The sequence below is a fragment of the Heptranchias perlo genome, chromosome 25, assembly GCF_035084215.1.
Source record: "Heptranchias perlo isolate sHepPer1 chromosome 25, sHepPer1.hap1, whole genome shotgun sequence".
In the NCBI taxonomy this organism is placed as follows: domain Eukaryota; kingdom Metazoa; phylum Chordata; class Chondrichthyes; order Hexanchiformes; family Hexanchidae; genus Heptranchias; species Heptranchias perlo.
The window spans coordinates 37,618,143-37,641,547 of record NC_090349.1 but is presented as its reverse complement, the minus strand read 5'-3'; the positions used below and the strand labels follow the sequence as shown (position 1 = coordinate 37,641,547).

The 23,405-nt window shown below is 45.1% G+C and overlaps 1 protein-coding gene across 1 annotated transcript in view; it reads left to right on the top strand.

Moving 5' to 3' along the window:
* Positions 1-23,405, top strand: part of sgsm1a (small G protein signaling modulator 1a) — a 104,139-nt gene that overhangs the window by 25,246 nt on the left and 55,488 nt on the right. The window contains exons 3-6 of the mRNA XM_068006063.1: positions 2,611-2,686; positions 19,781-19,943; positions 20,860-21,012; positions 21,730-21,797. Of these exons, the coding sequence (XP_067862164.1) occupies positions 2,611-2,686; positions 19,781-19,943; positions 20,860-21,012; positions 21,730-21,797 (460 nt within the window). The remainder of the gene's footprint in view (positions 1-2,610; positions 2,687-19,780; positions 19,944-20,859; positions 21,013-21,729; positions 21,798-23,405) is intronic.

Sequence of the window (23,405 nt, the reverse complement as noted above, 5' to 3'; positions counted from 1 at the left end):
CCTGACTGCTGAGGAGAGATCAAGGAACTCCTTTCGGAATGCTCGCAGACTGCACTTACCCTGCTTTTGATCGCAAGCCACTTTACAGCTTTTGAACTAAGCATTCAACATCAGCTCAGGAATCCCTGAGCCGATGCTGAGCCATGAGGGATTTTGTAAGTGGAGTTAATTTTTGAAGACATTTCTTTCCGTTTTTCAAATCTCTGGGTGACATTTTTTCAATTAATCAAAATAATTTTGCTGCATTTTTCTAATGGGGACATAAATGTTTTCATTTTTTTTCACCATTCACCACAATGATCGTGACCAAGGGACGCAGACTCCCAAATGGAACCTCTCGGCCACCTCTTGTATTCTGAGCAAAATGAACTGAATTTGAGAAACAGGTTAAAAATTCTGAGGAAGTGCCACAAATCTGGTTTAATGCAGTGCATTTTTAATTGTTGGAATATTGCAGCTGCAATGCTTACCCTTAACATTCATTTCCCTCTGGAACTCCCCACCCCCCACCCCCCCACTCCCCCCACCCCCTTCCCCAAAATACTGACCGTGGGTTACTGTTGCTTTATAACCAAATGCGTGATTGGATTTGCCCACCTGTTTAATTTTATGATTCCAATGCAATAGAGTTAGCAAAACTGGGGAGCGATCAGGTCAATTTTTAAGTGAGGTTTTTTGTTTTAAGGCTGAGTGAAAGGCTTTTGTTTCTAAGTTTCAGGGCAGAGTCTGGACATCAAACCAGCAAAATTCTCCAGATTTTAAAGGTAGCAAGTACAGTAATTCCTTTTAATGTCCGACCATTTATAAGTTGTGTGGAGTGATCACATGACAATAATAAACCATTGCCTATGCCTGATTGGTGGTGCCAGTGGCTCCAATCTGTCTGGTGTTTGGGGGTTCCTGTACTTTGCCAGAAAAATGTCTCCACGTTACAGGGAAAAGGGACTCAACCCGCAAACATACAGGGTTTGGGACTCCTTTCTGTCTTCTCCTCGGCTTCCAAAATAAGGAAGGACACCATGAGTTTTCCGAGTCACTGAAATTTAGGGTGGCCAACTCTAGTTGGATGTATTCCTGGAGATTTCATCACATGACTTCCCGCCTCCAACTGCCCTGCCCAGTCAAACAGCCTTTGTTCCCATCTCCCATGTATTTATAACTAATAAACAAAAGTGTTCAAAGAAAATGGAAAAAACATCCAATTGTTTTTCTCCCGGGTATGCCCACAGCAGCGTCCAGGAGATTAATCATTAATTCGTAGAAGCTCCAGGATAATCCTGGAGGGTTGGCAACCCTACTGAAATTATGATAATGAGCCAAAAATAAGACAAGGCGATATAGGTTCAACTGGGGAAAGGACAAATGTGAAGAAGTTCTTTACGCAAAGACTGATCAACTTTTGGCAAGGACCTCCAGGTATAGCTGTGGTGACAATGACCTTATTTGAGGAATGGCTAGATGCTACAGTAGGTGAACTGTAGGCTCTTTATGGATGGATGAGCTAAGATCTGTATCTATCCTATAAACAGATGGTATTTTGGTAAACAATAAATGTAACTGCAGATATTTAATTGAATTCAGAATTTTTTGTAATTTATGTGATGTGAATATTGGGGAATAGTCACAAACTTGTTGGAAGGACGGATGGTGTCAGTGACTGGCAGTCTTCCCAGATCAGTTATTGCAATTTGGTTTTCTGAATGGTATGCCACCATTCGAAACAGACCACGCTCAATGTTACATGACACAAAAAGCATGTGCACTAGTCAAGTCTGCACAATTATAGCTTTGTGTAGTGCGGTTACAGAGAGTAACAGTAAATCCGAATGTATTGGACTCCAGAGCCTGAATTCAGTTCTGAGCACTGTGCTGAATGGGGAAAACCATTGTTTCCAAGATGCTTGACAGAACTGTTGGTCTCAGTCATTGCAGTACTTGAGACGGTTTTATGTTACAACGGTTTGCTTTTACTGAGGCTCTCCTAGTGGATAAATGCCACTGCCCAGTGTGGAACTGGGCCTCATTTTTGATCGGTGGTCTATACTGAGTTAGCTGATCTGGGCTGGGTGGCAGTGAGGATGCTACAAATGGTCGCAGTATTCCCAAGTTAATGAGGCTTTCCTGTTGGAGATTCGTCATCAGAATTCTTACCGCTTGTTACCTCCAGGTGGGTCAATGTAATGTGAATAGAAAAGAGGTGTTTTACAACTTTGAAGTTGTAATGAGGAGATAGTGGGGTCAGACTGTGGGGCTTTTATTGAAAATAATGGACTTTGTTCAGGATGTAGCCCTTCTGTATTCATGATACATTATAGGGAGTTATGTCTCAACATAAACGTTTTTTGCATAACACACTGTGGAATTTGGATTGGATGAAGGCTGTTGTTTTGATGTCACATGATAGGAAGTTTAACATAGCTTCATACTACGTGTGCACATGCATTTCCAAATTCATATATAAATATGAATGAAATGGTGTCCCCGCCCATCCTCTTTCCCTTCTGTTCTTCCTCACCCCACCATCCCAGTGCTCTGAATTAAATTCCTCACAGACTGGAGTTTTCTTGGTATTCAGCATTGTCACCATTTTTTCATTGTTTGTACCTACAGGTGAAGCAGATCATGGAGGAGGCTGTTACGAGAAAGTTTGTACATGAGGATAGCAGCCATATCATCTCCTTCTGTGGTAAGTCTAGGTGGTTTGAGTGTGTGTGTGTACATACATACGTGCGTTTGTGAAGAGGCTTGAGAAAGGGGAGCTATATGACCATTCCCCGCTTCCTGCAACCTCCATCTGAAAGGCACAGTCCAATCCATGAACTTTTCCCCTCAACCCACCTCCAGGTGTTACCAGTGCCACCAATTGACTCAGGAATGGGGCAGAGAGATGGTGATTATTTTCAGCTACTCCCCTTGCCAAATAGGGAGATTTTACATGGGTAAAGAGGAAGACCAGCTGAAAATCCATCGAAGTATTGAGTCATTTTTAAAAATATATTTAAGAGCTGAGTTAACGAAGTGACTGAAACTTTCCGGCAAAAGAAGGGAAAGGTTGAATGTGTTGCACCAGTTGGGGTGGTCCTCACACCATTGGTGTCTGGAGATGCCGTCATGTGGACAATGTTTGCAATCTTATATTAGTGCTGAGAAACGATTTGTAATTGGTAATAAAGTGGCATAAACTCATAATCAAACATGGAAGGGAAAGTTGGACGGAATTTTTCCATGCAAAGGATTATTAGACTATTCTTTACCATAATTGCCCGTTGAAGCTGAGTAAATCACAGCATTTTAGAGGAAATAATGATAAACACTTGAAAAGTACTCAGAGTACGGATTAAAGTCGAAAGCTCTGATGTGGAGCTAACACTGACACATGTATGTAGGGCTGAATGGCCTCCTTCTGTTCCAGAATTTCTTTGTATGTCTTTGCTGTCCGTTTTCACCCCCACTCTGCGGGTTTATGGGTTTTTAGCTTCAATCCAAGTATTTTGTGGGGTTTTTTTTAGTGTCACTCCCACTGTTTCTTTTTTTCTTCTGTCCACGTACAGAGTTTGTATTTTGAACCACAGTTCTATTGTTGACTTTTAATCCCAATATTTCTCTTTCTTTGGGTTTTGCTCCCACTTTGGCGGTTTTTTCTTTGTTGCTTCCGCACAGTGTTTGTGTCCGACTATCAGTGTTTCCTTTTTCAGTTGATAACTGTTCTCCTTTAAGCCCTGTTCCTGGTTTCCCCCTTTTTCAAAAAATCGTGAAGCTCTAACTTTTCTCCTCAAACTTTTCAACGCTTCCCATCACTGAACTTTTACCTCCCACCTGCCCAGCATAACCTCTCTGACGCTCACTCGCACCGAGCTCTGAACAGCCCGACTGCTTCCTCCTCTAATGTATCATACCTTCCCGACACTGCGGCTCGACTCCCCAAACTACCCCCTTCCACAGTTACCGTTCCAACTTCATACTTTAATTTCAATCAACGAAAAAACTGACCCTCGCACACATCACAAATTCTCAAAACACTTCTGTCGGTTTTTTACATAACATAACTATGTTCAAATTATATTAGGGAAAAAATATTAAAAAGGATTTTTCTGTATGGCATTATATATCTTGCATTTATTCATTTTGATTTTGTTACTCTTTTTCAAGTCTACAATTACATAAAAACCTTCTAATATACAATTTTTTAAAAATTGCTTGCATTTGGTTTATTATAATCTATTTTGGCTCTACATTTAGATGCTCTGATCCTAATCAAACAATATATTTTCTGTAATAATATAAAATTAAAGTATTATATAAAAATGAGGATAGAATGTATGACTTCAAAATGGGGGCCGACTTACCCCTGGTCGTGACTCCCTGTGTGCAGCACTATGAGAGATGTATTAATAATATGTTAAAAACCTGTGCATCTGTACACGCGTTCTGACAACTTTCTTTATAAATTCATACATTCATATAATGGAAATTTGTCACACTATAGTCACACCCTCCACACTGGTGAGAGGGTCTGATTACAGCACGCCGCGCGACACATTTACACAGGCTGCTTCTGTTATAAATGTGGAGGTATGATGGAAATATAAAAGAAGAGGATATACATTATTAAAGTGTTGACTGAATTATGCCCTTGGCCCAATTATCTCCCAACCTCTAATCCTGCTTCACTTGCTACACTTGGCCTTAACTCCCCATGGGCAGCAGGCGATTGATTGACTAGGATGCGCATGAACTTATTAACATGGACTAATAACATAAAAGTATTAATGACAAGAGCATAATAATTGGTCAGAAAATGATGGTCCGGGAGGATCATGGCAACTTTTGAAGTTTTTAATACAGGCGCTCCCCCTTAATCCCTGAAAAGATTTGCTATTTTTCTTTAATGGACTAGCTCTATAATAAATATTTTATTCAACCTATCTGCTAGCTCCACATTACCTCTCAAGTTAATCATGTCTCACTGTGTAATTCCTGATTTGTCGCATTTTTCGAACATGATGTCAAATAATTGAATCAGGCAATTATATTCCCAGCTTGCCCCCGTACTTCCAGTTGTTTAAAAAGTCCATGTCCTCTGTCCCAGTCTTTGACTCTAATTCCCGTGCCCTTATAACGGCTTTATCCTTCACATGCTCCCTCTATCTCTGTGTGTTTCAGTGCTGTTCTCTGTTATCCTCCCCTTTCTCTGTTTTTATTTTTCCCTAGAAGATCATGATGCAGCGAATGGCAGACAACGCACTCTTCAAACAATCCCACTCCAAATCACTGCTTGTGTTTCCTCAAAGCCCACCTCTAAGATTAGTTTTAACACAGTTTAAGCCCTCTTCCTGAGTAATGCTATCACAATGTCAGGTGCAATTCACTTTGGAAGTTATTGAATTACATTGTTAATGAAAATATAATAAAACTTATTTAAATGAAGGTTGAGGCTATTTTAATAAAGATTTTGAAGCGCAGCACAACTGGAGAAGGTGGCTGGGGGATGAGCTATCTAATTTTAAGCCCGTATGTCTTGCATCGATTGTGAACAAATTGCTTAAAAGAATGTTGAGGAACCACAAAAGAAATCACCTTGAGGAAATTACATTGAAGCATGGCTTTAGGTGTAGGAGGACAAATATTATAAAGCTCTTTGACTTTTTTCGATGAATTTCACCACCTTCGTATGTGAGGATGGGTCAGTGGGCGTTATTTACCTAGATTTTAAAAAGGCATTTGATACTCCGCCACATAACAAACCACTGCACAAGGCCCATGGGAAATCAATTGAATTGGATTAAAACCAGGTAAGTTGGATAAATTCACGGAGCAATAGTAAATAGTAAGACCTCTGTGCGTCGGTTGTCAATGATATAATACAGGGATTGGGTTTGGGTCCACTGCTGTTTGTAATTTTTGCAACTCACCCTAAAGACTGGAGTTAGCTCTAAGTATCTAAATTTGTAAATGGCACAGAGATGGCAAATTATGAGAACCAGTGTGCACATATTTAAAAAGAGTCGGAGATGTCGCCTACATGGACAGATAAGTAAAGACAGGTAAAAGTAAAGTGATGACATTCGGTGAAAGGTAACGTAGAATATGTACTCAGTGGGAACATAATACAGAACTGAGATCTCAGAATATTAGACGGCTCATTAAGGCCATCAGCCCAGTGGACCCAGGTGTTAAAGAAAGCAAACAAAATGTGTGCTGCATAACTGAATAATAAAATGAACAAAAATCCCGAAACTTAACACTCTGGTACCGTACATTATAGAATAAAGGAGGGACAAATGGCAAGCTGCACGTTCTAGCTCACTCAAGCTATTGTTCAATCATAAAATGTTAAATTGACAGAATGAACCAAACTGGTTGGATATCAAGTGGCCTGTGTTGAACCCAGTGAGAGTGCATATTGGGTGAGGACGGGATCCATCTCTGCCAGATAACTCAAATGGCCGTGTAGTCTGCTGACATTCGCTGCAAGGCTCAAGTATGGTACCAAATGGTGACTGGTGTCTGTGGAACTGCACCCCAGCTAGAGCCTGGGGGGGATGAAAAAACAATCAGTTAAAGAACACTGCTCCTAACTGCTTGTGGAATGGAGATTTTTTGAATCATAGAAGGGAGGTCATTCTGCCCATCATGCCTCTGCCAGCTCTTTCAAAGAGCTACCAATAATTCTACTCCCCTGCTCTTTCCCCATGGCTCTGCAAATGTTTCCCCTTCAAGTATTATCTAATTCCATTTTGAAAGTGAATATTGAATCTACTTCCACCACCCTTTCTGGCAGTGCATTCCAGATCATAACAACTCAATGGGCATCATTTTAGCACCCGCTATTGGGTGCGTTCCTGGCGGGGGGACTCCGAAAATCGGGGAATCCCAGAGCGGGTCCGGAGCCCGGCTCCAACCCGCCCACTTCCGGGTTCCCCACAGACGCGCCGGCATGTGCGCGCAGCCCCCGCATTTGGGAATCCCGCAGGCAATTAAAGCCAGTGGGCTTCCACTTAACAGTATTTACCTTGGTATTTCAGGTCATTAACAGACCTGATTAAGTGAATATGTGAGGAGGGGTGGGATTTTATTGACAACTGGGACTGTTTCCCATACTGTGGGAAACACTCCCAGTTGAAATGGACGTGTTGTAGCTGTCAGCCTGTGGCAGCTGCAAAGGTCCATTTGACAGGTGGGGGGGGAGACCCTCATTCATTGCAGGAGGCCACTCTGTCACTTTGGACAAAGTTTGGCCTCCACCACCCTCCTCCTAACAATAAAATTCACAAACTTGCACACTTATCCTGGGGTCCAGACACATGTACCTACCTTGCGGACCCCCTCAGATGTACATCTTCCGGATGGGGGCCGCCGTAGCTGCAGTCATGATCTCCTCGGAGGACGAACAGCATCACCAGCCTCGCCGGCCACGCTGTCCACCTCTGACACGTGGAGCTCCACAACAGAGCGCTGTGACACATCCACCTGCACAGCAGGAGGGAGGGCAACCGCAGAGAGAGATGCGTCGCAGAGGGCACTACCCTCGCCACAGGGTCCACAGACCGAGGCTCAGCTTCCTGGACCTCTCTGAGCAGCATTGCACACGGAGGCTCAGAGTCATTCGACATGTAGTCGTGGACATCTGCAGCCTCCTTCATGCCGAGCTGCTCCCGGCTGACCCGAGCACCATCTTCTTACCTGTCGCTGTCAAAGTCACCACTGCCCTCAACAACTTCTCCTCCACATCCTTCCAGGGTGCAACCGGGGACATCGCCGACGTCTCTCAGTCGTCTGCACAAAAGAGCCCTGCAAATACACCTACACCCACTCTGCAGTGACACAATGGGTGGCATCAGGTGGGGGTCTTCATAGTGATCTTCAGGAAAGGGCATTATTGCACAAACCAGACAAGATTCGCACAGACGTGGCAGTAGTGGTGCCAATATAATATGTAATGTGAGTTGGTCAGAAATTCGGTATAAGTAACAACCATGACAAACCCTCAAACACCCTTGTGCATCCCCTTCATGCTCACGACACGTTTGCCTTACGCTTCCTACTGCACATATGTGATGCATGCCCTGTGGCTGCAGCACAGGTAGTGGCAGGTTGAGTGAGGCTGACTGTGAAAGAGATGCACGAGAGGGTGAGTATGAGATAGAGCCATGAGATTGTATGAGGATTGGGTTGAGTGGTAGTGGCGGGATGAGTACTGGCGAGGTGAGTAGGTGCAGGTAAGATGAGGATGAGGTTTGAGTGGGTGTGAGGAGTGATGTGATAGAGTAGTGTTGGCAGTGCAGAAGGAGATGTGGGGTGGGGGCAGTGATGTGGCAGATGGAGTGTAGGGGAATGAGTAAGTGTACTCACTTTGGCTGACCTACTGAGGTCATTGGAGCACCTCCTGCACTGTATGCAGGTGCGTGATATGTTGGTGGTGCAGGTGACCTCCTCTGCCACCTCGAGCCAGGCCTTCCTGGTGGCAGAGGCAGGCCACTTCCTCCCGCCCGCCGGGGGGTGGGGGAGATCTCTGTCCTCCCCCTCCTCCTCACCCCATCTAATGATACCTGGAGTGAGGCATCATTAAACTGGGAGCAGCCTTCCCCCTGGGCTGCTCCATGCTGCATGTTTTCCTATTTGTTGCAGCATCTGTCAGTGGAGGACTGCCCCTTTAAATAGAGCTCCTCCAGCTGACAGACCTTACTGCGCATGCGCAGCCCACCCGACGCACAGATCAGCAGTGGGGAACCCGGAAGACCAGGTAAGTGGATCCAATTAGGCTGCGATCGCGCGGGGGGCAGACTAATTTCACCGGGCGCGATAGCCCCCCCCCCCGCCGCCAACCCGCAGCCCTGGTAACATCGAGCCCAATGCATTTTTAAAAAAATTCTCCTCATCTCCCCCTCTAGTTATTTTGACAATTACTCTTTTTGTTTAGAGGACACAGGTCCAAGATAATTTCCGGAAGCTGCCACTGGCATCATCCTGCAAATGTAATAAATGCCACAGTGCTTGAGCATATTTAGATTCAGCCTAGTTTCCCCGACTGTTTATTGCGGCTGATCGAGGCTCGACTGTTGTAGCATTAATGTGACTGAGGAGACTCTGAGTGGTTAGTGATGTAGGATCTTCATTCACTGACAGTGAGTGGATGTGCATTAACCCATTTCTGATCTCAGATTAGCAACAACAGCGCTGGTTTGAAGGGGAACAGGGACCTAAACTGTTACGTCCATTTTTTTAAAGAAACGTTGTGTTCATGGGGAACAAAACAGCTGCAACAGCTGCACACGGCTCCTCATCCAGCTGTTCTTACACCCTTGATCCTTTCAGGTACTTCAGGTGTGTAACCAGGTGCCAAAATCAAACAAGATTAGTTGTTTGTGACTCAGAGAAGTCTGAACGGTGAAAATTGTCTTCGATTGGGATGACTATGGTAACATCGATTTGATTAAATTTTGAATGCAAATTGTCTTTGGAAGAAGCCGGGCTAGATTTTGACTTTGAGACAGTGTTAAACAGGTGGTAACGAATGGGCTGCCCGTTTTACATCTCTCCCATTGACTTCAATGGAAATAAAAATCAGGAGATAACTAAAAGGGTCCCAATTTGCTATCGCCCGTTTTACACTATTGCACAAAGTCAAATTCTACCCCATCGTGTGAGAAGGGAAGATTCTCCACACAGAGCTTTCAGTGATAAATAACTTAGGCTTTCTAAGGATTTAAGAAGATTAACTTGCCTTTTTTATATCTCTCTTTTCTCCATTCTGGGGTATGGTTCCACAGGCAATGGCAGCTCTCCTGTATCTTGCCCATGTAGGAATTCCTCATGCGAATGTCACTGAGTTATTCACTTTGCAGGAGCAGTGCAGCCAAACCCAACCCTGTCCTTACCCAACCTTCATCTGTATTGTTTCACCTTGTTTTCATATCCCTCCATGGCCTCGCCCCTCCCTATCTCTGTAACCTCCTCCAGCCCTACAACCCTCCGAGATCTCTGCGCTCCTCCAATTCTGGCCTCTTGTGCATCCCCGATTTTCATCACTCCACCATTGGCGGCCGTGCCTTCAGCTGCCTAGGTTCTAAGTTCAGGATTTCCCTCCCTAAGCGTTTCTGCCTCTGTACCTCTCTCTCCTCCTTTAAGATGCTCCTTAAAACCCTGTCCTAATATCCCCTTATTTGGCTCAGTGTCAAATTTAGTTTGAGGTGCCCATTTATATAGTGCCGTGGGATGTTTTACTACGTTACCGGTGCTATATAAATGCAAGTAGTAGTTGTAGTAGTAGTTGTTTTTTGTTGTTTTTGTTGTTGTTGTTTGCTTGTTGTTTTTGTTGTTGTATACTTCCCAGCAGGGAGCTGTGATTTGGGGGTTCAACCTGTAACTTCCTGCCCCGTGTGGCAAGTTGAAATCACTGCTTCGCGTGACAGCCGGGATCAAGGTCACATCCTGATCCAGCCAAAGTTTCCAGGGGTTTTTGTCGACTGCCGATACGATTCAGTTTTTCCTGTAGAAAGCAGGGGGTTTTGGACTGGGCACCTCTCCCAGCTTGATGTCTACACTCCTGCTTTCATGGCATGGACCAGCACTGCCAATTGCTTCTTCACTCACACTCTGGACTGTGCGTGGAGGAGCAGTGCCATTCCTGCAGTGGACTTACTCCTCTTGAGTTTTTTCACCTCCTGAAGTATCAGACCCTTGCAGATGCAAAAATGCATGTTCAAATATCCATTAAGCTGCCTTAATGCGTTTGTGATGGGCCATTTTTACTTGGCTGTTGTCACTGTGCAGTGGGCAGAGTGCCCAGACAAGTGGAGAGTATATCATTGGTTTTATGTGGTTTTGTACTGCTGATTTTCTGTTGGTAATTGGACTGGGATCATAGCCCAACATAGATAGGACTACAATTATGTATATGCTGAAAGAAGCACTTAGGGATTAGAAGTGACCTATCAAAGGGGAAATGACCCCAGCTTCTTAAAACAGCCCACAAAAGGGTGTGGGGGGGCGGAGGGAGGGAAGGGAATGGACGAGTGAATTGACACATGGGCCATCCGTTTCTCCCAAGACCCTGAAAGAACCCCCTATAGATAGAATCTCCCCCCAAAAAATTGAATACTGGTCACTTGTGCTACTCCTACGATACCAGGATTAGGAATTCTATAGAGGGAGTGTCTAGATAAGGATCTGGTCCTTTTTGTTGACGCAGGAATTGCAGCATTGAACCAGTGACCTGCGACCTTCAAGCACAGCTCTGGCCTCTTTGATTTGCCAGTGTGTCGCTGGTTCTTGTAGCATCTGTTGGAAGGCCAGTAGGAAGTGGGCATTTGCTTTCCCCTGCCATCGATGGCTGCCCTTGGCATCCGGGAAAAGGCGGGTCCCAGGTTTTTTTTTAAAAGATGTGGAATTAACCGACTGTATGTCGTGGAGCACCATCAGGGGAAGGAGTTACCACGTTCCTGTTGCTGGTAGCACATGGTCAAGAAGAAATGCTGTGCTAAGTGAAGGTGCAGCTTCAACTTAATTAGCTTTAGTGATGAGGAGGTGTGAGGCAGCAAGCCAACAAAATATTCTTTCACCTCTGGGGTCTGTTGTAGAATCCAGCACAGGCTGGTCAATAAACTTAATAACTTATTCTTTGCCAACTGTATGGGTCCTACGGTAAGTGAGCCTCGATCAGGCTGAACCCAATTCCTCGTGCAAAATGGCCCCACAAATTGCAGGGTCTTTCTGAGAGAGGCTGGTGTGCTAAATAGTGCAGCAAGAAGTGTTCTTCGGAAGGTTTGGGTAAAATGTACTGGGAGCATTGCAAAGAGAGCTTTAAATTATATCTAATCTGTACTGTCCCTGAACTGGGATTGCTTCGTGCTGACATTGGCTCCAATGAATGGAAGTGACGACATCCCACATCTTGACGAGTACAAAAAAGTGACTTTCATTTTGCTGTACTGATCGGTTTTGTATATGTGTGAGAGTATGTGTTATCCAAAGACAAATTCTGGCTTTCCTTTTGAATTTTGGGTTTTGTGTGGGTGGTATGCGCTCAAGAAGGAACCAAACCAGCAGCAAACAATTGTTTGTGAATCTTTAGGACTCTTGGAACCTTGCAGCCTAATTTGGGAGACTCTGCAATGTATCGAAAACATCAATATTAACATCCTAAGGCTTGCGTGATGCTAAGAGAAGAATCAAATTTGAGCCCCAATTTGGTTTATTCTGCCTGAGGTAATGAAAAATTATTCTGTATTTGGGGGAAGAAGAGGTGAGGGAGTTGACCTCTGTTTTCAGTGGGGGTAAATGCACTGCCCAATGGGACACTGATGAACACAAACCAGGAGAATTCCAGTTTCAGTCCCTGGCCTGAACCGCCTTCAGATGGAGCAGCACTTGACCTCAACACTCCTGGGTTACCGAGGGGTACAATCAACCAAGGTTCTTGCTCTGGCTTGACACCCAGTCACACCTGCTGGGAATCGCATGTGTTTAGACATGGATGAGAGCAGAACTGGGCTCTGCTTGGTGTCCTCCCCCAACACGGTGAAGTAACCTGTCGATACTAACTCTCCAGGCTTGCACACATGAAGAATCAGGCGAGGTGTCAGAGGCACTCTGTGACCATACTCAAACATGAGTAAGGACTTTGCCACCGCTCCTGTCTAACAAACGCTCCACTGCCACACAAAAAAAAGTGGTTTTAGTTTAAAGAGCAAACAAACTGCAGCAACCTGGAGGAATTTGACTTGTAAATCGGACCTGGGTTTGTGCCATACTGCACCCAAACACAGCAATGGACCCACCTCAGTGTGTCCTAATGAACTGTTTGAAAAGAAACTCTGCATTGTGTTCCTGCCCCCTCTCTTGCAAAACATGTCCAATGGGCATTTACCCAGCTGGAAAATCCAGAAAATTAGCATGTAAAGTGGTGCATTCTATCTGCTTTTATCTATTCTATTTCTTGCTTTATTTAATTTTGTTCAAACGCAGGGTTCCCAGTTATATACAGACAAGCGCCACTTATCTCAGTCATCAAATTTGCCACGGCTTGGATAGGATACTGCCTCAAGGCTTGTTTTTGAGTTTAATAGCTCTCGTGTGGTGTCTGTCTCTCTCTCTCACATACACACGCACTCTTCTCTCTCTCACATACACACGCACCTCTCTCTCTCTCTCTCTCTCTCTCACAGCCATGATGGGAAATTTTAGCATCTAAGCCACCCAACGTAATCTCTATATCCTCTACTTTCTTTCTTACTTTCTCCCTGTGAATATGGTATTTTCCCTCTTGTTCTTGTTTCCGGTCTGTGTTACTGGTGCATTCTCTAGACTCTCCCCACTTGCATCCTTTTCCTCCTGCCATCTCTCCCAGTTCCATGTGCAATCTGTGCACATACTGTCTTCGGGTAGTCTGAGAGATACCAGTAAAAAGTACAATAATCTCCCTTTATAATATCTAGGATGAGGGTCAATACAGAAGGACACACCTACACTTTGTAAGTGAGAGGCCGGACTACATGCAGTAGGGAGAAGGAGCATGAGTCAGCATGGTGTAATATATGAATGTGTGGGTGTTATACAGGGAGCTGTGGTGCCTGATCTTTGGCAATTGACTGGTAGGTCCTGTATTTTTACAGGAGAAGGGGGAAAATGGAAATTCTGACATTTACCCTTCTTGGAGCAGTTGATTCTGATGTGCCATTTGCCTGATGGAAGAGTGATTTTAAAGAACTTGGCCCACATTGCTATTTTGTTGTCTGCTTCAATAAGTAGTTTCGATTGATGGAGAATTAACACAAGACAGTTCCAAACCACAGAGTCCCCTGGGATCATTTCGAAGCTGATTTATTATAACAGGACACAACATACAAAGACTGGTGTTAACACCAGAGATGAAATTTATATCCGAAGAGTTCAGGTTGAATTCTTAAAGGCACCCAACAATGGTATGAATTGACGTAGCTAATTGTCATGCCCTCCCCTCCCCCCGCCCCCCCCAAAAATTGTGCATCTCATACTAATATTTTCCATTTAACAAGGTCTCTTGTGAACCCTGTGCAGTAGGGGGACTCTGAGTTCCTCCCCAATAGCACTCCATTCTCTTTGGTCGTACCAGGGTATGTCTGTGGTGGGGAGGGAACTACATGGGTGGTGTCCAGGGCTGTTCCTTTGCCAACCCAACAGGAGCAGGCTTCAGCAGCAACTGAGAACCTCTCCCCTTTCCCCATTCCTGCCTCACTTAATTCTTGTCAATTTTTTCTTTGGGAAAGCTTGAGAGCAACTCCTTAAAAAAAAAGGTAATTTTGAGCTCTGCCCTCACTGGCTAAATATCAAGCCCTCCATTGCTGTATTGAGCAGGTCCCTGTCGAGGCTCCAAAATGCCTTGAGGCAAAGTCCAGATGATCTAGTGATGCCATCAGTGCTGATTATGCAATAAAATTCTTTAAAATTAAATCAGTAGAAACAACAGAAACGTGAAACGAATGTTAATCATGAATATTGTCTAGAACGGCACAATGAGGCTCATTCTTCAGCTCTACAAGCTAAGTTGAAATGAATTGGTTGCTGAGGCACCCCAGGTTAATGATGCTATCGCCACTGATGTTAGTCCAGCTCTGGAGTATTGCTGACTTTCTTCCCTCTCTCCTCCTCCAATTTTCTCTCCTGAAAGGACTCACCCACAGAGGTACTCCGGTGTATTCTAGTACTGTATCCCAATTGACCATCCTCCATGCGAGTATCTAGACAAAGAGTTTCGGCAGGTTATTCAACATTTGGACTCAACATGTACAATCACTGCACAGAGAATTGTGAGGCACTGACGATGAGGGAATCAGTGAACACTGAGGAACTATCAGTTGATTGGAAACAGGCTAATGTGGTGCCCGTATTCAAAAAGGGTGAGGACAATAAAACAGAGACAGGCATTTTCAGACCCACTAGTCTTAGTTCTATTCTTTATAAAACAATGGGATTGATTATCGAGAGCATTTTCGCTTTCTCTTTCTCCCCAGGAGGCTGAATACGACTGAGGGTGTGGACAAACAGCTCAACCTGCCCACTTCTCAGAACAACAGCACAGTTTAATATCCACACAGCGCGCTGAGTGAATTTGATGACTGACATCTGATTTATAGTAGACCTTTGAGGCGCCTTTTTGCAGTTACCTTCATCCAGCACAACCGTGACTCAAGACTGTGTGGAGATCTTTAGAAAGATTTTGCAATAGCTTAAAATACCAGACGTCTTGTATTAAAAAAAAGGGAATGATTTATGAGAGCACTTTTAACCATTTGCATGAGAGGGTGAATCGTGTGGCGCGTGTGTATAGTGCACACCTGTGTGTATGGTGTGCAATCGTGTACCCAGTTGACCAAAATCCAGAGCAACCTCTTGCACGAATGATGAGCCTCGGGCAGAATTTGTTGACACTGGGTTTGCACTTCAGGTGACTTTGTTTACCAAACTAATCGATAAATAATATAGTGTGCGCGGGTTTTGTTTAAATTAAATATGAAACATTTTAGTTGTTAACGGAAAACACAAGTGTGCTGCTGGTCTGTCGGGGCTCCTGCTTCAATCAAGATGTAGGGATGGGGGCCAGATATGATAACCAATCGCTGTTATTACCCTGTCTCCATCCAGCAGCTTTGAAGTAGAAATAAAGAATAGTGGATACCCAGGAGAAATTACAGGCCACAATCAAATTAAGGCGCTCAGATGGTCAACACATAGAGAATACCCAGGGAGTGAGTCACAGGCTGGAATCCAAGGATTTGGATCATTTATGTTTCCAACAAGTGAGTGAGATACAGGCAGGAATTTAAATATTTAGCCAGAGGTTCTGCTCTGTGCCTGCTCTAGGAACATAGGAACGGGAGCAGGCCATTCAGCCCCTCGAGCCTGTTCCGCCATTCAGTGGGATCATGGCTGACCGATATCCTAACTCCATCCACCCACCTTGGCTCCATATCCCCTAATACCCTCGGCTAGCAAAAATCTATCGATCTCAGTTTTAAAATTATTAATTGAGTTAGCATCTACTGCTTTTTGTGGGAGAGAGTTCCAAACTTCTACCGCCCTTTGTGTGAAGAAGTGTTTTCTAACTTCTCTCCTGAATGGCCTGGCTTTGATTTTAAGGTTATGTCCCCTTGTTCTAGACTCTACATACACTTTGTTACCAGTATAGGGTTGGCGACTGACTCTTCCGGGCCAAGAACACTTTAATGAGTAAAACGAAGGCAAGTACCAATTGTGCTAGATTTGATCGGCATGCTGTTTTTTGTGGTTATGACTCCAAAGGTTGAAACTTCCAAAAAAAAATTAATTTGATGTGGTTAGTGACACTGCCGAGGTCGATCTGATTGAAAACTGATTGCTACTGGATTCCGAGCAGCAATTTTTCAATCTATAATTTGCACGTAAACAGTCTTCAGGCAGATATTTTGGGCCACAGTGGGCACCGGATGCAAGCTGAGAGCTTTACAATGTAATGTGACCACCTCGCGGTCAAAATTACCACTGCGGCATCAATTATTGCAAAGCCTGTAATTATGCAGCTGTCTTGGCCTGGGTTGTTCAGTACATAAGAAAGCAGGCTGGAGGATGTACAAGTGCGTGTGCCTGTGTGCTATTTAAGCAGTTTTTCAGAAAATTATTGTGTTGCGTGTTCAATCTGCACGACTTGAGTCTCCTTTTAATCAAGAAGCTCAGGCGAAGGGCTAAAGTTAAAAAGAGTAGGAGACGCAGATAAATGAGGTAGTTGTAGTTAGGTGACACCTAGCTTAACTTTGAATAGGTTGTAAATTTTAGCAGGAAGGGAAGACTATGGGGGGGAGGGGTGGTTGGGGGAGGGAGGGAATGAGTTCCTCACTTTTAAGGTCCTGGGAAAGAGTTAATAAGGATATATGTCGGATGGATGTGCCAACTCGCTCAACACTTCCAGTGATAACTAATCACCGGGAGACCATTTAATTTCCCGTGTCTTCACGGACGCATCTTGGTGCAACTCTATCAAATTACTGGTCCAACTGAGAACCAGCCCTGGCGCATCTTTGGTTATGAAGGGGTTAAGAAATAGCAGTCGGCACCCGGTCGAAGATTGATGAGGTGGAGTGGTTGGACGTGATGGAGATTGGGAGCTGTGTAGTTATCTGCAGGAGCTCAGGGCAGCAAGCGTTGTTTATCAGCAGCAGGCTAGGGCTGACTGTTGCTATGGAAACGGCAGCGGAAAGCGCTTCAGATGGATATATGAAGATTGCTCATCTAATTCCTCTCGGAAGTTCTCCTCGCAAATTGACAATTCGGCATATCCTGTCCAGCTCTGATTGTTGCACATTGCTTGCTCTTTCTAGAAGCTCTTTTCGAATTTGCTAAGTTATCTTCTGTCTCATCAGCTCTGATTTCAAGGCTGCAGTAATACTATCACTATTGATCTGGCATGGCTGGTAGGCAAAGTATTGACTTGCAGCTGCCAGTAGCTGAGTTAATACCGCAGACTACAAATCCAGCTCTCCCGGCCAGGAGCGGGGGCCTGCTTCGCACTCGCTCCACTCCCGCCTGCTAAACGTTAAATGCAATTTTAACTCTTGGCGAAAGTGTAAAAACGGGCGGTATCGGATTGGATGGGATGGGATCAGCCGCCCGTTATTCACCTCCCTCGATTTTCCTTTCGATTGACTTCACTGAAAACCGGGAGAGGTGTATAACGGGGGGGGCCGATCTCAGGTCGCCCCGTTTGACACTATCGGCCAAAGTTAAAATGACCCCCGTTGAGAACACAGGCAGGAGCCTCCATACTCCTTGACAAAACTGAACTCTTACTTCAATTTACGAAGCACCCAGGCCCTGGAGGTGCTGGAGGGCGAGAGTAAGAAAGTGTATGTAGTTTGAGACGCAGAAAGTTTTGTAGTCACTTCCCAGCTGCTCTGTTCCCTTCTTAGTGCTGAAAGAGGGACATTTCTAGAATGGACGCTGCTGGAAAATGATTTGCGATATTGGAATTCTGCACGCGCATCCTTTTTGTGAAGGAAGCAGCTATAATCCTCAAAAACTCACCCTAGATACCTTTTTTACTTCAGAGTTGGCTGCAAGATGAGACTTCACTAATCCGCTTGCATTTGGGGATCAAAAGGATCACATTGTAGAGTTACCACACATAACTGTGACCTATTGAAGGTTTCATTTTAAACAGAAACAACATAAGGAATCATTTAACCACGTACCCATTGACATTTTTCCTGCATCTTAGAGCCCCTATGGCTTTTATTGCTAGGGGGATAGAATATAAAAACAGGGAGGTATTGCTGCAGTTATATAAGGTATTGGTGAGACCGCATCTGGAATACTGCATACAGTTTTGGTGTCCATACATAAGAAAAGACATACTTGCTCTCGAGGCAGTACAAAGAAGGTTCACTCGGTTAATCCCGGGGATGAGGGGGTGGACATATGAGGAGAGGTTGAGTAGATTGGGACTCTACTCATTGGAGTTCAGAAGAATGAGAGGCGATCTTATTGAAACATATAAGATTGTGAAGGGGCTTGATCGGGTGGATGTGGTAAGGATGTTCCCAAGGATGGGTGAAACTAGAACTAGGGGGCATAATCTTAGAATAAGGGGCTGCTCTTTCAAAACTGAGATGAGGAGAAACTTCTTCACTCAGAGGGTAGTATGTCTGTGGAATTTGCTGCCCCAGGAAGCTGTGGAAGCTACATCATTAAATAAATTTAAAACAGAAATAGACAGTTTCCTAGAAGTAAAGGGAATTAGGGGTTACGGGGAGCGGGCAGGAAATTGGACATGAATTTAGATTTGAGGTTAGGATCAGATCAGCCATGATCTTATTGAATGGCGGAGCAGGCTCGAGGGGCCGATTGGCCTACTCCTGCTGCTATTTCTTATGTTCTTATGTTCCTAAATGCATGATGGGCCAGCCAAGCCCATTGGTTTCAAAATGGCTGCCCTGGTAACAGCAGTTTGATAACCGATCAGAAAATTGGAGGTCATGGGAAGGTGACAAAAGGTTGTGAATAACAAAGTAGATCTCCACTGCAGCGATGGGATCTTGTGATTTTATGACCGGCATTGCAGATCTGATGTCCCTTAGGGAAAGGAAACCTGCCTTCATTACCTGGTCTGGGCCTATATGTGATTCCAGTTCCACATCAATGGGGTTTACTCTTAATTGCCCTTCTGAAGTGACCTAGCAAGCCACTCAGTTGTATAAAAATGGGCCACTAGGGATAGGCAGTAAATACCTGCCTTGCCAGTGACACCCACGTCTCGAGAATGAATTAATAAAAAAAGATCCATCACACTGAGAGGTGCAGAGACTGATGGACCAGAACCTCTGATGATTAGTGGCCAGGGTTGCCAACCCTCCAGGATTGCCCTGGAGTCTCCAGGAATTGAAGATTAATCTCCTGGACACTGCTACAAGCAAAGCCAGCAGAATAATCATATGGCCATAAAAAAAATTGAGTGCCTTTTTCATCTACTTTGAGCATTAGTCATAAAAATATTGGAGATGGAGGGAAAAAGGCTGTTTGACTAGGTGAGGCGGTTGGAGGCGGGAGGTCAGGTGATGAAACCTCCAGGAATACGTCCAACCAGAGTTGGCAACCCTCTTGGTGGCCAGCTGACCATGCGAGCCCTGCCAGGCGTCGAAACGACTTTTAACACTGATTGTTGAAGATCAAGAGGTGGAAACACTGAAATGTCAGTGGTTTTAATGGGGGTGCCTTTTTACACCATTTAAAGTTTGTTTACTCATCTGCTGTGCTCCCTCTGTCCCCTCCCCAGCTGCGGTGGAAGCCTGTGTGCTGCACGGACTCAAGCGCAGGGCGGCCGGTTTCCTGCGGAGTAATAAAATAGCCGCCCTGTTCATGAAGGTGGCGAAGACCTTTCCGTTGGCCGAGGAGCTGTGCAGGAAGGTGCAGGAGTTGGAGCAGCTGATCGAGAGCAGGTACCTCTCTGTGCAGGGGATGTACTTATCAGGGAAAGACTGAACAGGCTGGGGCTCTTTTCTCCAGAAAAGAGTAGGCTGAGGGGTGACTTGACAGCGACCTTTAAAATGATGAAAGGGTTTGATAGGGTAGACGTAGAGAAGATGTTCCCAATTGTGGGGGGAGTCCAAAACCAGGGGGCCATAAATATTAAATAGTCAGTAATAAATCCAATAGGGAATTCAGGAGAAACTTCTTTACCCAGAGAATGGAACTCGCCGTCACAAGGAATAATGGAGGCAACTAGCACAGATGCATTTAAGAGGAAGCTAGATAAACACATGAGGGAGAAAGGAATAGAAGGATATGCAGATAGGGTTAGATGAAATAGGCCTGTGTGGAGCATAAACTCCGGCATAGACCGGTTGGGCCGAATGGCCTGTTTCTGTGCTGTCAATTCTGTGTAATACTGAGCGGCACAAATGGTTTTATTTTTCTGTAACCAATGCCCTTTCATCTTTGTTTCATCAACTGTTTAATTAACTCTGGAGCTCTGTGCTGTGCAGAAGTAGAAAGATTCATGAACCATGGCTGCTACTCCAGACCTTTGGAGGCCTTCAGTCTAATTGTGAAAGCTGCAGTTCGTGCTGAGGGTACCATTTAAAAACTAGGAGGGTAGGACTGAGAAGGGATGTCGGACTGAAAGCTTTTGCACAAAGGATAATAGGATTGTGGAATATCGTTAGGGAATGCCATAGAAATGGGCAGCGTTAATGGGTGCAAGAGACAATTAATAGGGTGAGAGGGAGAGGAAAAGAAGGGTTTCAATTGGAAGGCAGGGTTGAATCTATCAAAATGGGACAGCCTTGTTGGGCCAAATGGCTCTTTCCTGTTAAAAATTCTTTCCTTCTAATAACACGCTGCTTGTATCTACAGAAAGATCCAAGGCGTAGCCCCCCAGGAGAATGTTCGTAAATCTCAGAAAGTGCCAAACTTGTCTGCTCAGGCACTCAAACATCTGTGGATTCGCACTGCCCTCTTTGAGAAGGTCCTGGACAAAATTGTGCAACACCTGGTGGAGAACTGTAGGTTGGTACTGAGCTGGTTAAACCCTGGCTCTAAACAATAAATCCATTTCTTTTTCAGGTAACTAATTGAACTGCCAGGCAGGTTTATTCCCACTGGTGACACTTTATAATGACGCTCGGGGCGCCTTCCTTTTGATACTGCCTTCTCTTGACCTCTCCCACACTCTGGCTGTTTGAGGGGCTACTGACTCCCAACACTCCTTTCTTGCCTGTCTTTTTTTTATATAAGCTTTATTTTGCATCGTTCTAAGAAGCTCCCACCCGTTACTCAACTACGAACCTTTGAAGGGCATCCTGCTCTCAGCCTCAATATTTGTGCAAAACAGTGGGGGGATGAGTGGATTCAAATGTCCTTCACTCCAGGGAGCTGTGGTGGCTGACCGGGCAGTTCCCTGAGCTGCAGGAAATTTGATTCTGCTGAGTTAACTGCAAAACGTGGACAAGTAGGCCACGGGCTGTCGCCTGGACCCATTGTCCCGCTGGTCTACTTCCAAATACTCCGGTGGGACAGTTCAAGTGTGGATGTCGGGTGAGGGCAGGATTGGGCAAGGCCCCCATGATGTACTCTGTAGTTGGATAACAGCCCTTCCCAGCTGGCACGTAAAGTGATGGCCATGGAAATTTAACAACAACAAAAAAAACCGAGGGAGAAAAATCTCTGCAGAAATATTGAGAATTGAAAAAGACGTAATGTTTTCTGTGTATTTTTTCTCCTCAGTAAATACTACGAAAAGGAGGCTCTTCTGATGGACCCTGTGGACGGGCCAATATTGGGCTCTCTGTTAGGTGAGCACTGCGGAATTTCACGCTGTCTACATTAAGTCAAGGTTGGCTGTCATGTGTGGTCTGCACAAAGGTGGGTCACACTAATCCTTGTGCAATACTAAATATGATGTGGAGATGCCGGTGATGGACTGGGGTTGACAATTGTAAACAATTTTACAACACCAAGTTATAGTCCAGCAATTTTATTTTAAATTCACAAGCTTTCGGAGATTTTCTCCTTCCTCAGGCAAATGTTTCAAGATCTCCTTGAAGCCTACGCATTTATACATATTGAACAATACATGGTGTTTACAGACTGCCCCTGCAACTGCCCGTTGCCAAGGCAATCACCGTGTTCAGACAGAGAGGTGTTACCTGCAGAACCTCCGAATACACATTCAACAAAAAAACAAACAGGGAAAAAAAACAGAGAAAAAAAAAACACAGAGAGAGGCAGAAACATCCGGAAGGCAGAGAGAGCCAGCAAATGACCCATTATATTAAAAACAGATAACATTTGTTCGCTGGTGGGGTAACGTGTAGCGTGACATGAACCCAAGATCCCGGTTGAGGCCGTCCTCATGGGTGCGGAACTTGGCTATCAATTTCTGCTCGACGATTTTGCGTTGTCGTGTGTCTCGAAGGCCGCCTTGGAGTACGCTTACCCGAAGGTCGGTGGATGAATGTCCATGACTGCTGAAGTGTTCCCCGACTGGGAGGGAACCCTCCTGTTTGGCGATTGTTGCGCGGTGTCCGTTCATCCGTTGTCGCAGCGTCTGCATGGTCTCGCCAATGTACCATGCTCTGGGGCATCCTTTCCTGCAACGTATGAGGTAGACAACGTTGGCTGAGTCACAGGAGTATGAACCATGCACCTGGTGGGTGGTGTCATCTCGTGTGATGGTGGTATCTGTGTCGATGATCTGGCATGTCTTGCAGAGGTTACCGTGGCAGGGTTGTGTGGCGTCGTGGACGCTGTTCTCTTGAAAGCTAGGTAGTTTGCTGCGAACGATGGTCTGTTTGAGGTTGGGTGGCTGTTTAAAGGCGAGTAGTGGAGGTGTGGGGATGGCCATAGCGAGGTGTTTGTCCTCATTGATGACATGTTGAAGGCTGCGGAGAACATGGCGTAGTTTCTCCGCTCCGGGGAAGTACTGGACGACAAAGGGTACTCTGTTGGTTGCGTCCCGTGTTAGTCTCCTGAGGAGGTCTATGCGATTTTTTGCTGTGGCCCGTCGGAAGTGTCGATCGATGAGTCGAGCGTCATATCCCGTTCTTACTAGGGCGTCTTTCAGCGTCTGTAGGTGTCCATCGCGTTCCTCCTCGTCTGAGCAGACCCTGTGTATTCGCAGGGCCTGTCCATAGGGGATGGCCTCTTTGACGTGGTTAGGGTGGAAGCTGGAAAAGTGGAGCATCGTGAGGTTGTCCGTGGGCTTGCGGTAGAGTGAGGTGCTGAGGTGCCCGTCTTTGATGGAGATTCGTGTGTCCAAGAAAGAAACTGATTCTGAGGAGTAGTCCATGGTGAGCTTGATGGTGGGATGGAACTTGTTGATGTTATCGTGTAGTCTCTTTAGTGATCCAGAGCATGGTACATTGGCGAGACCATGCAGACGCTGCGACAACGGATGAACG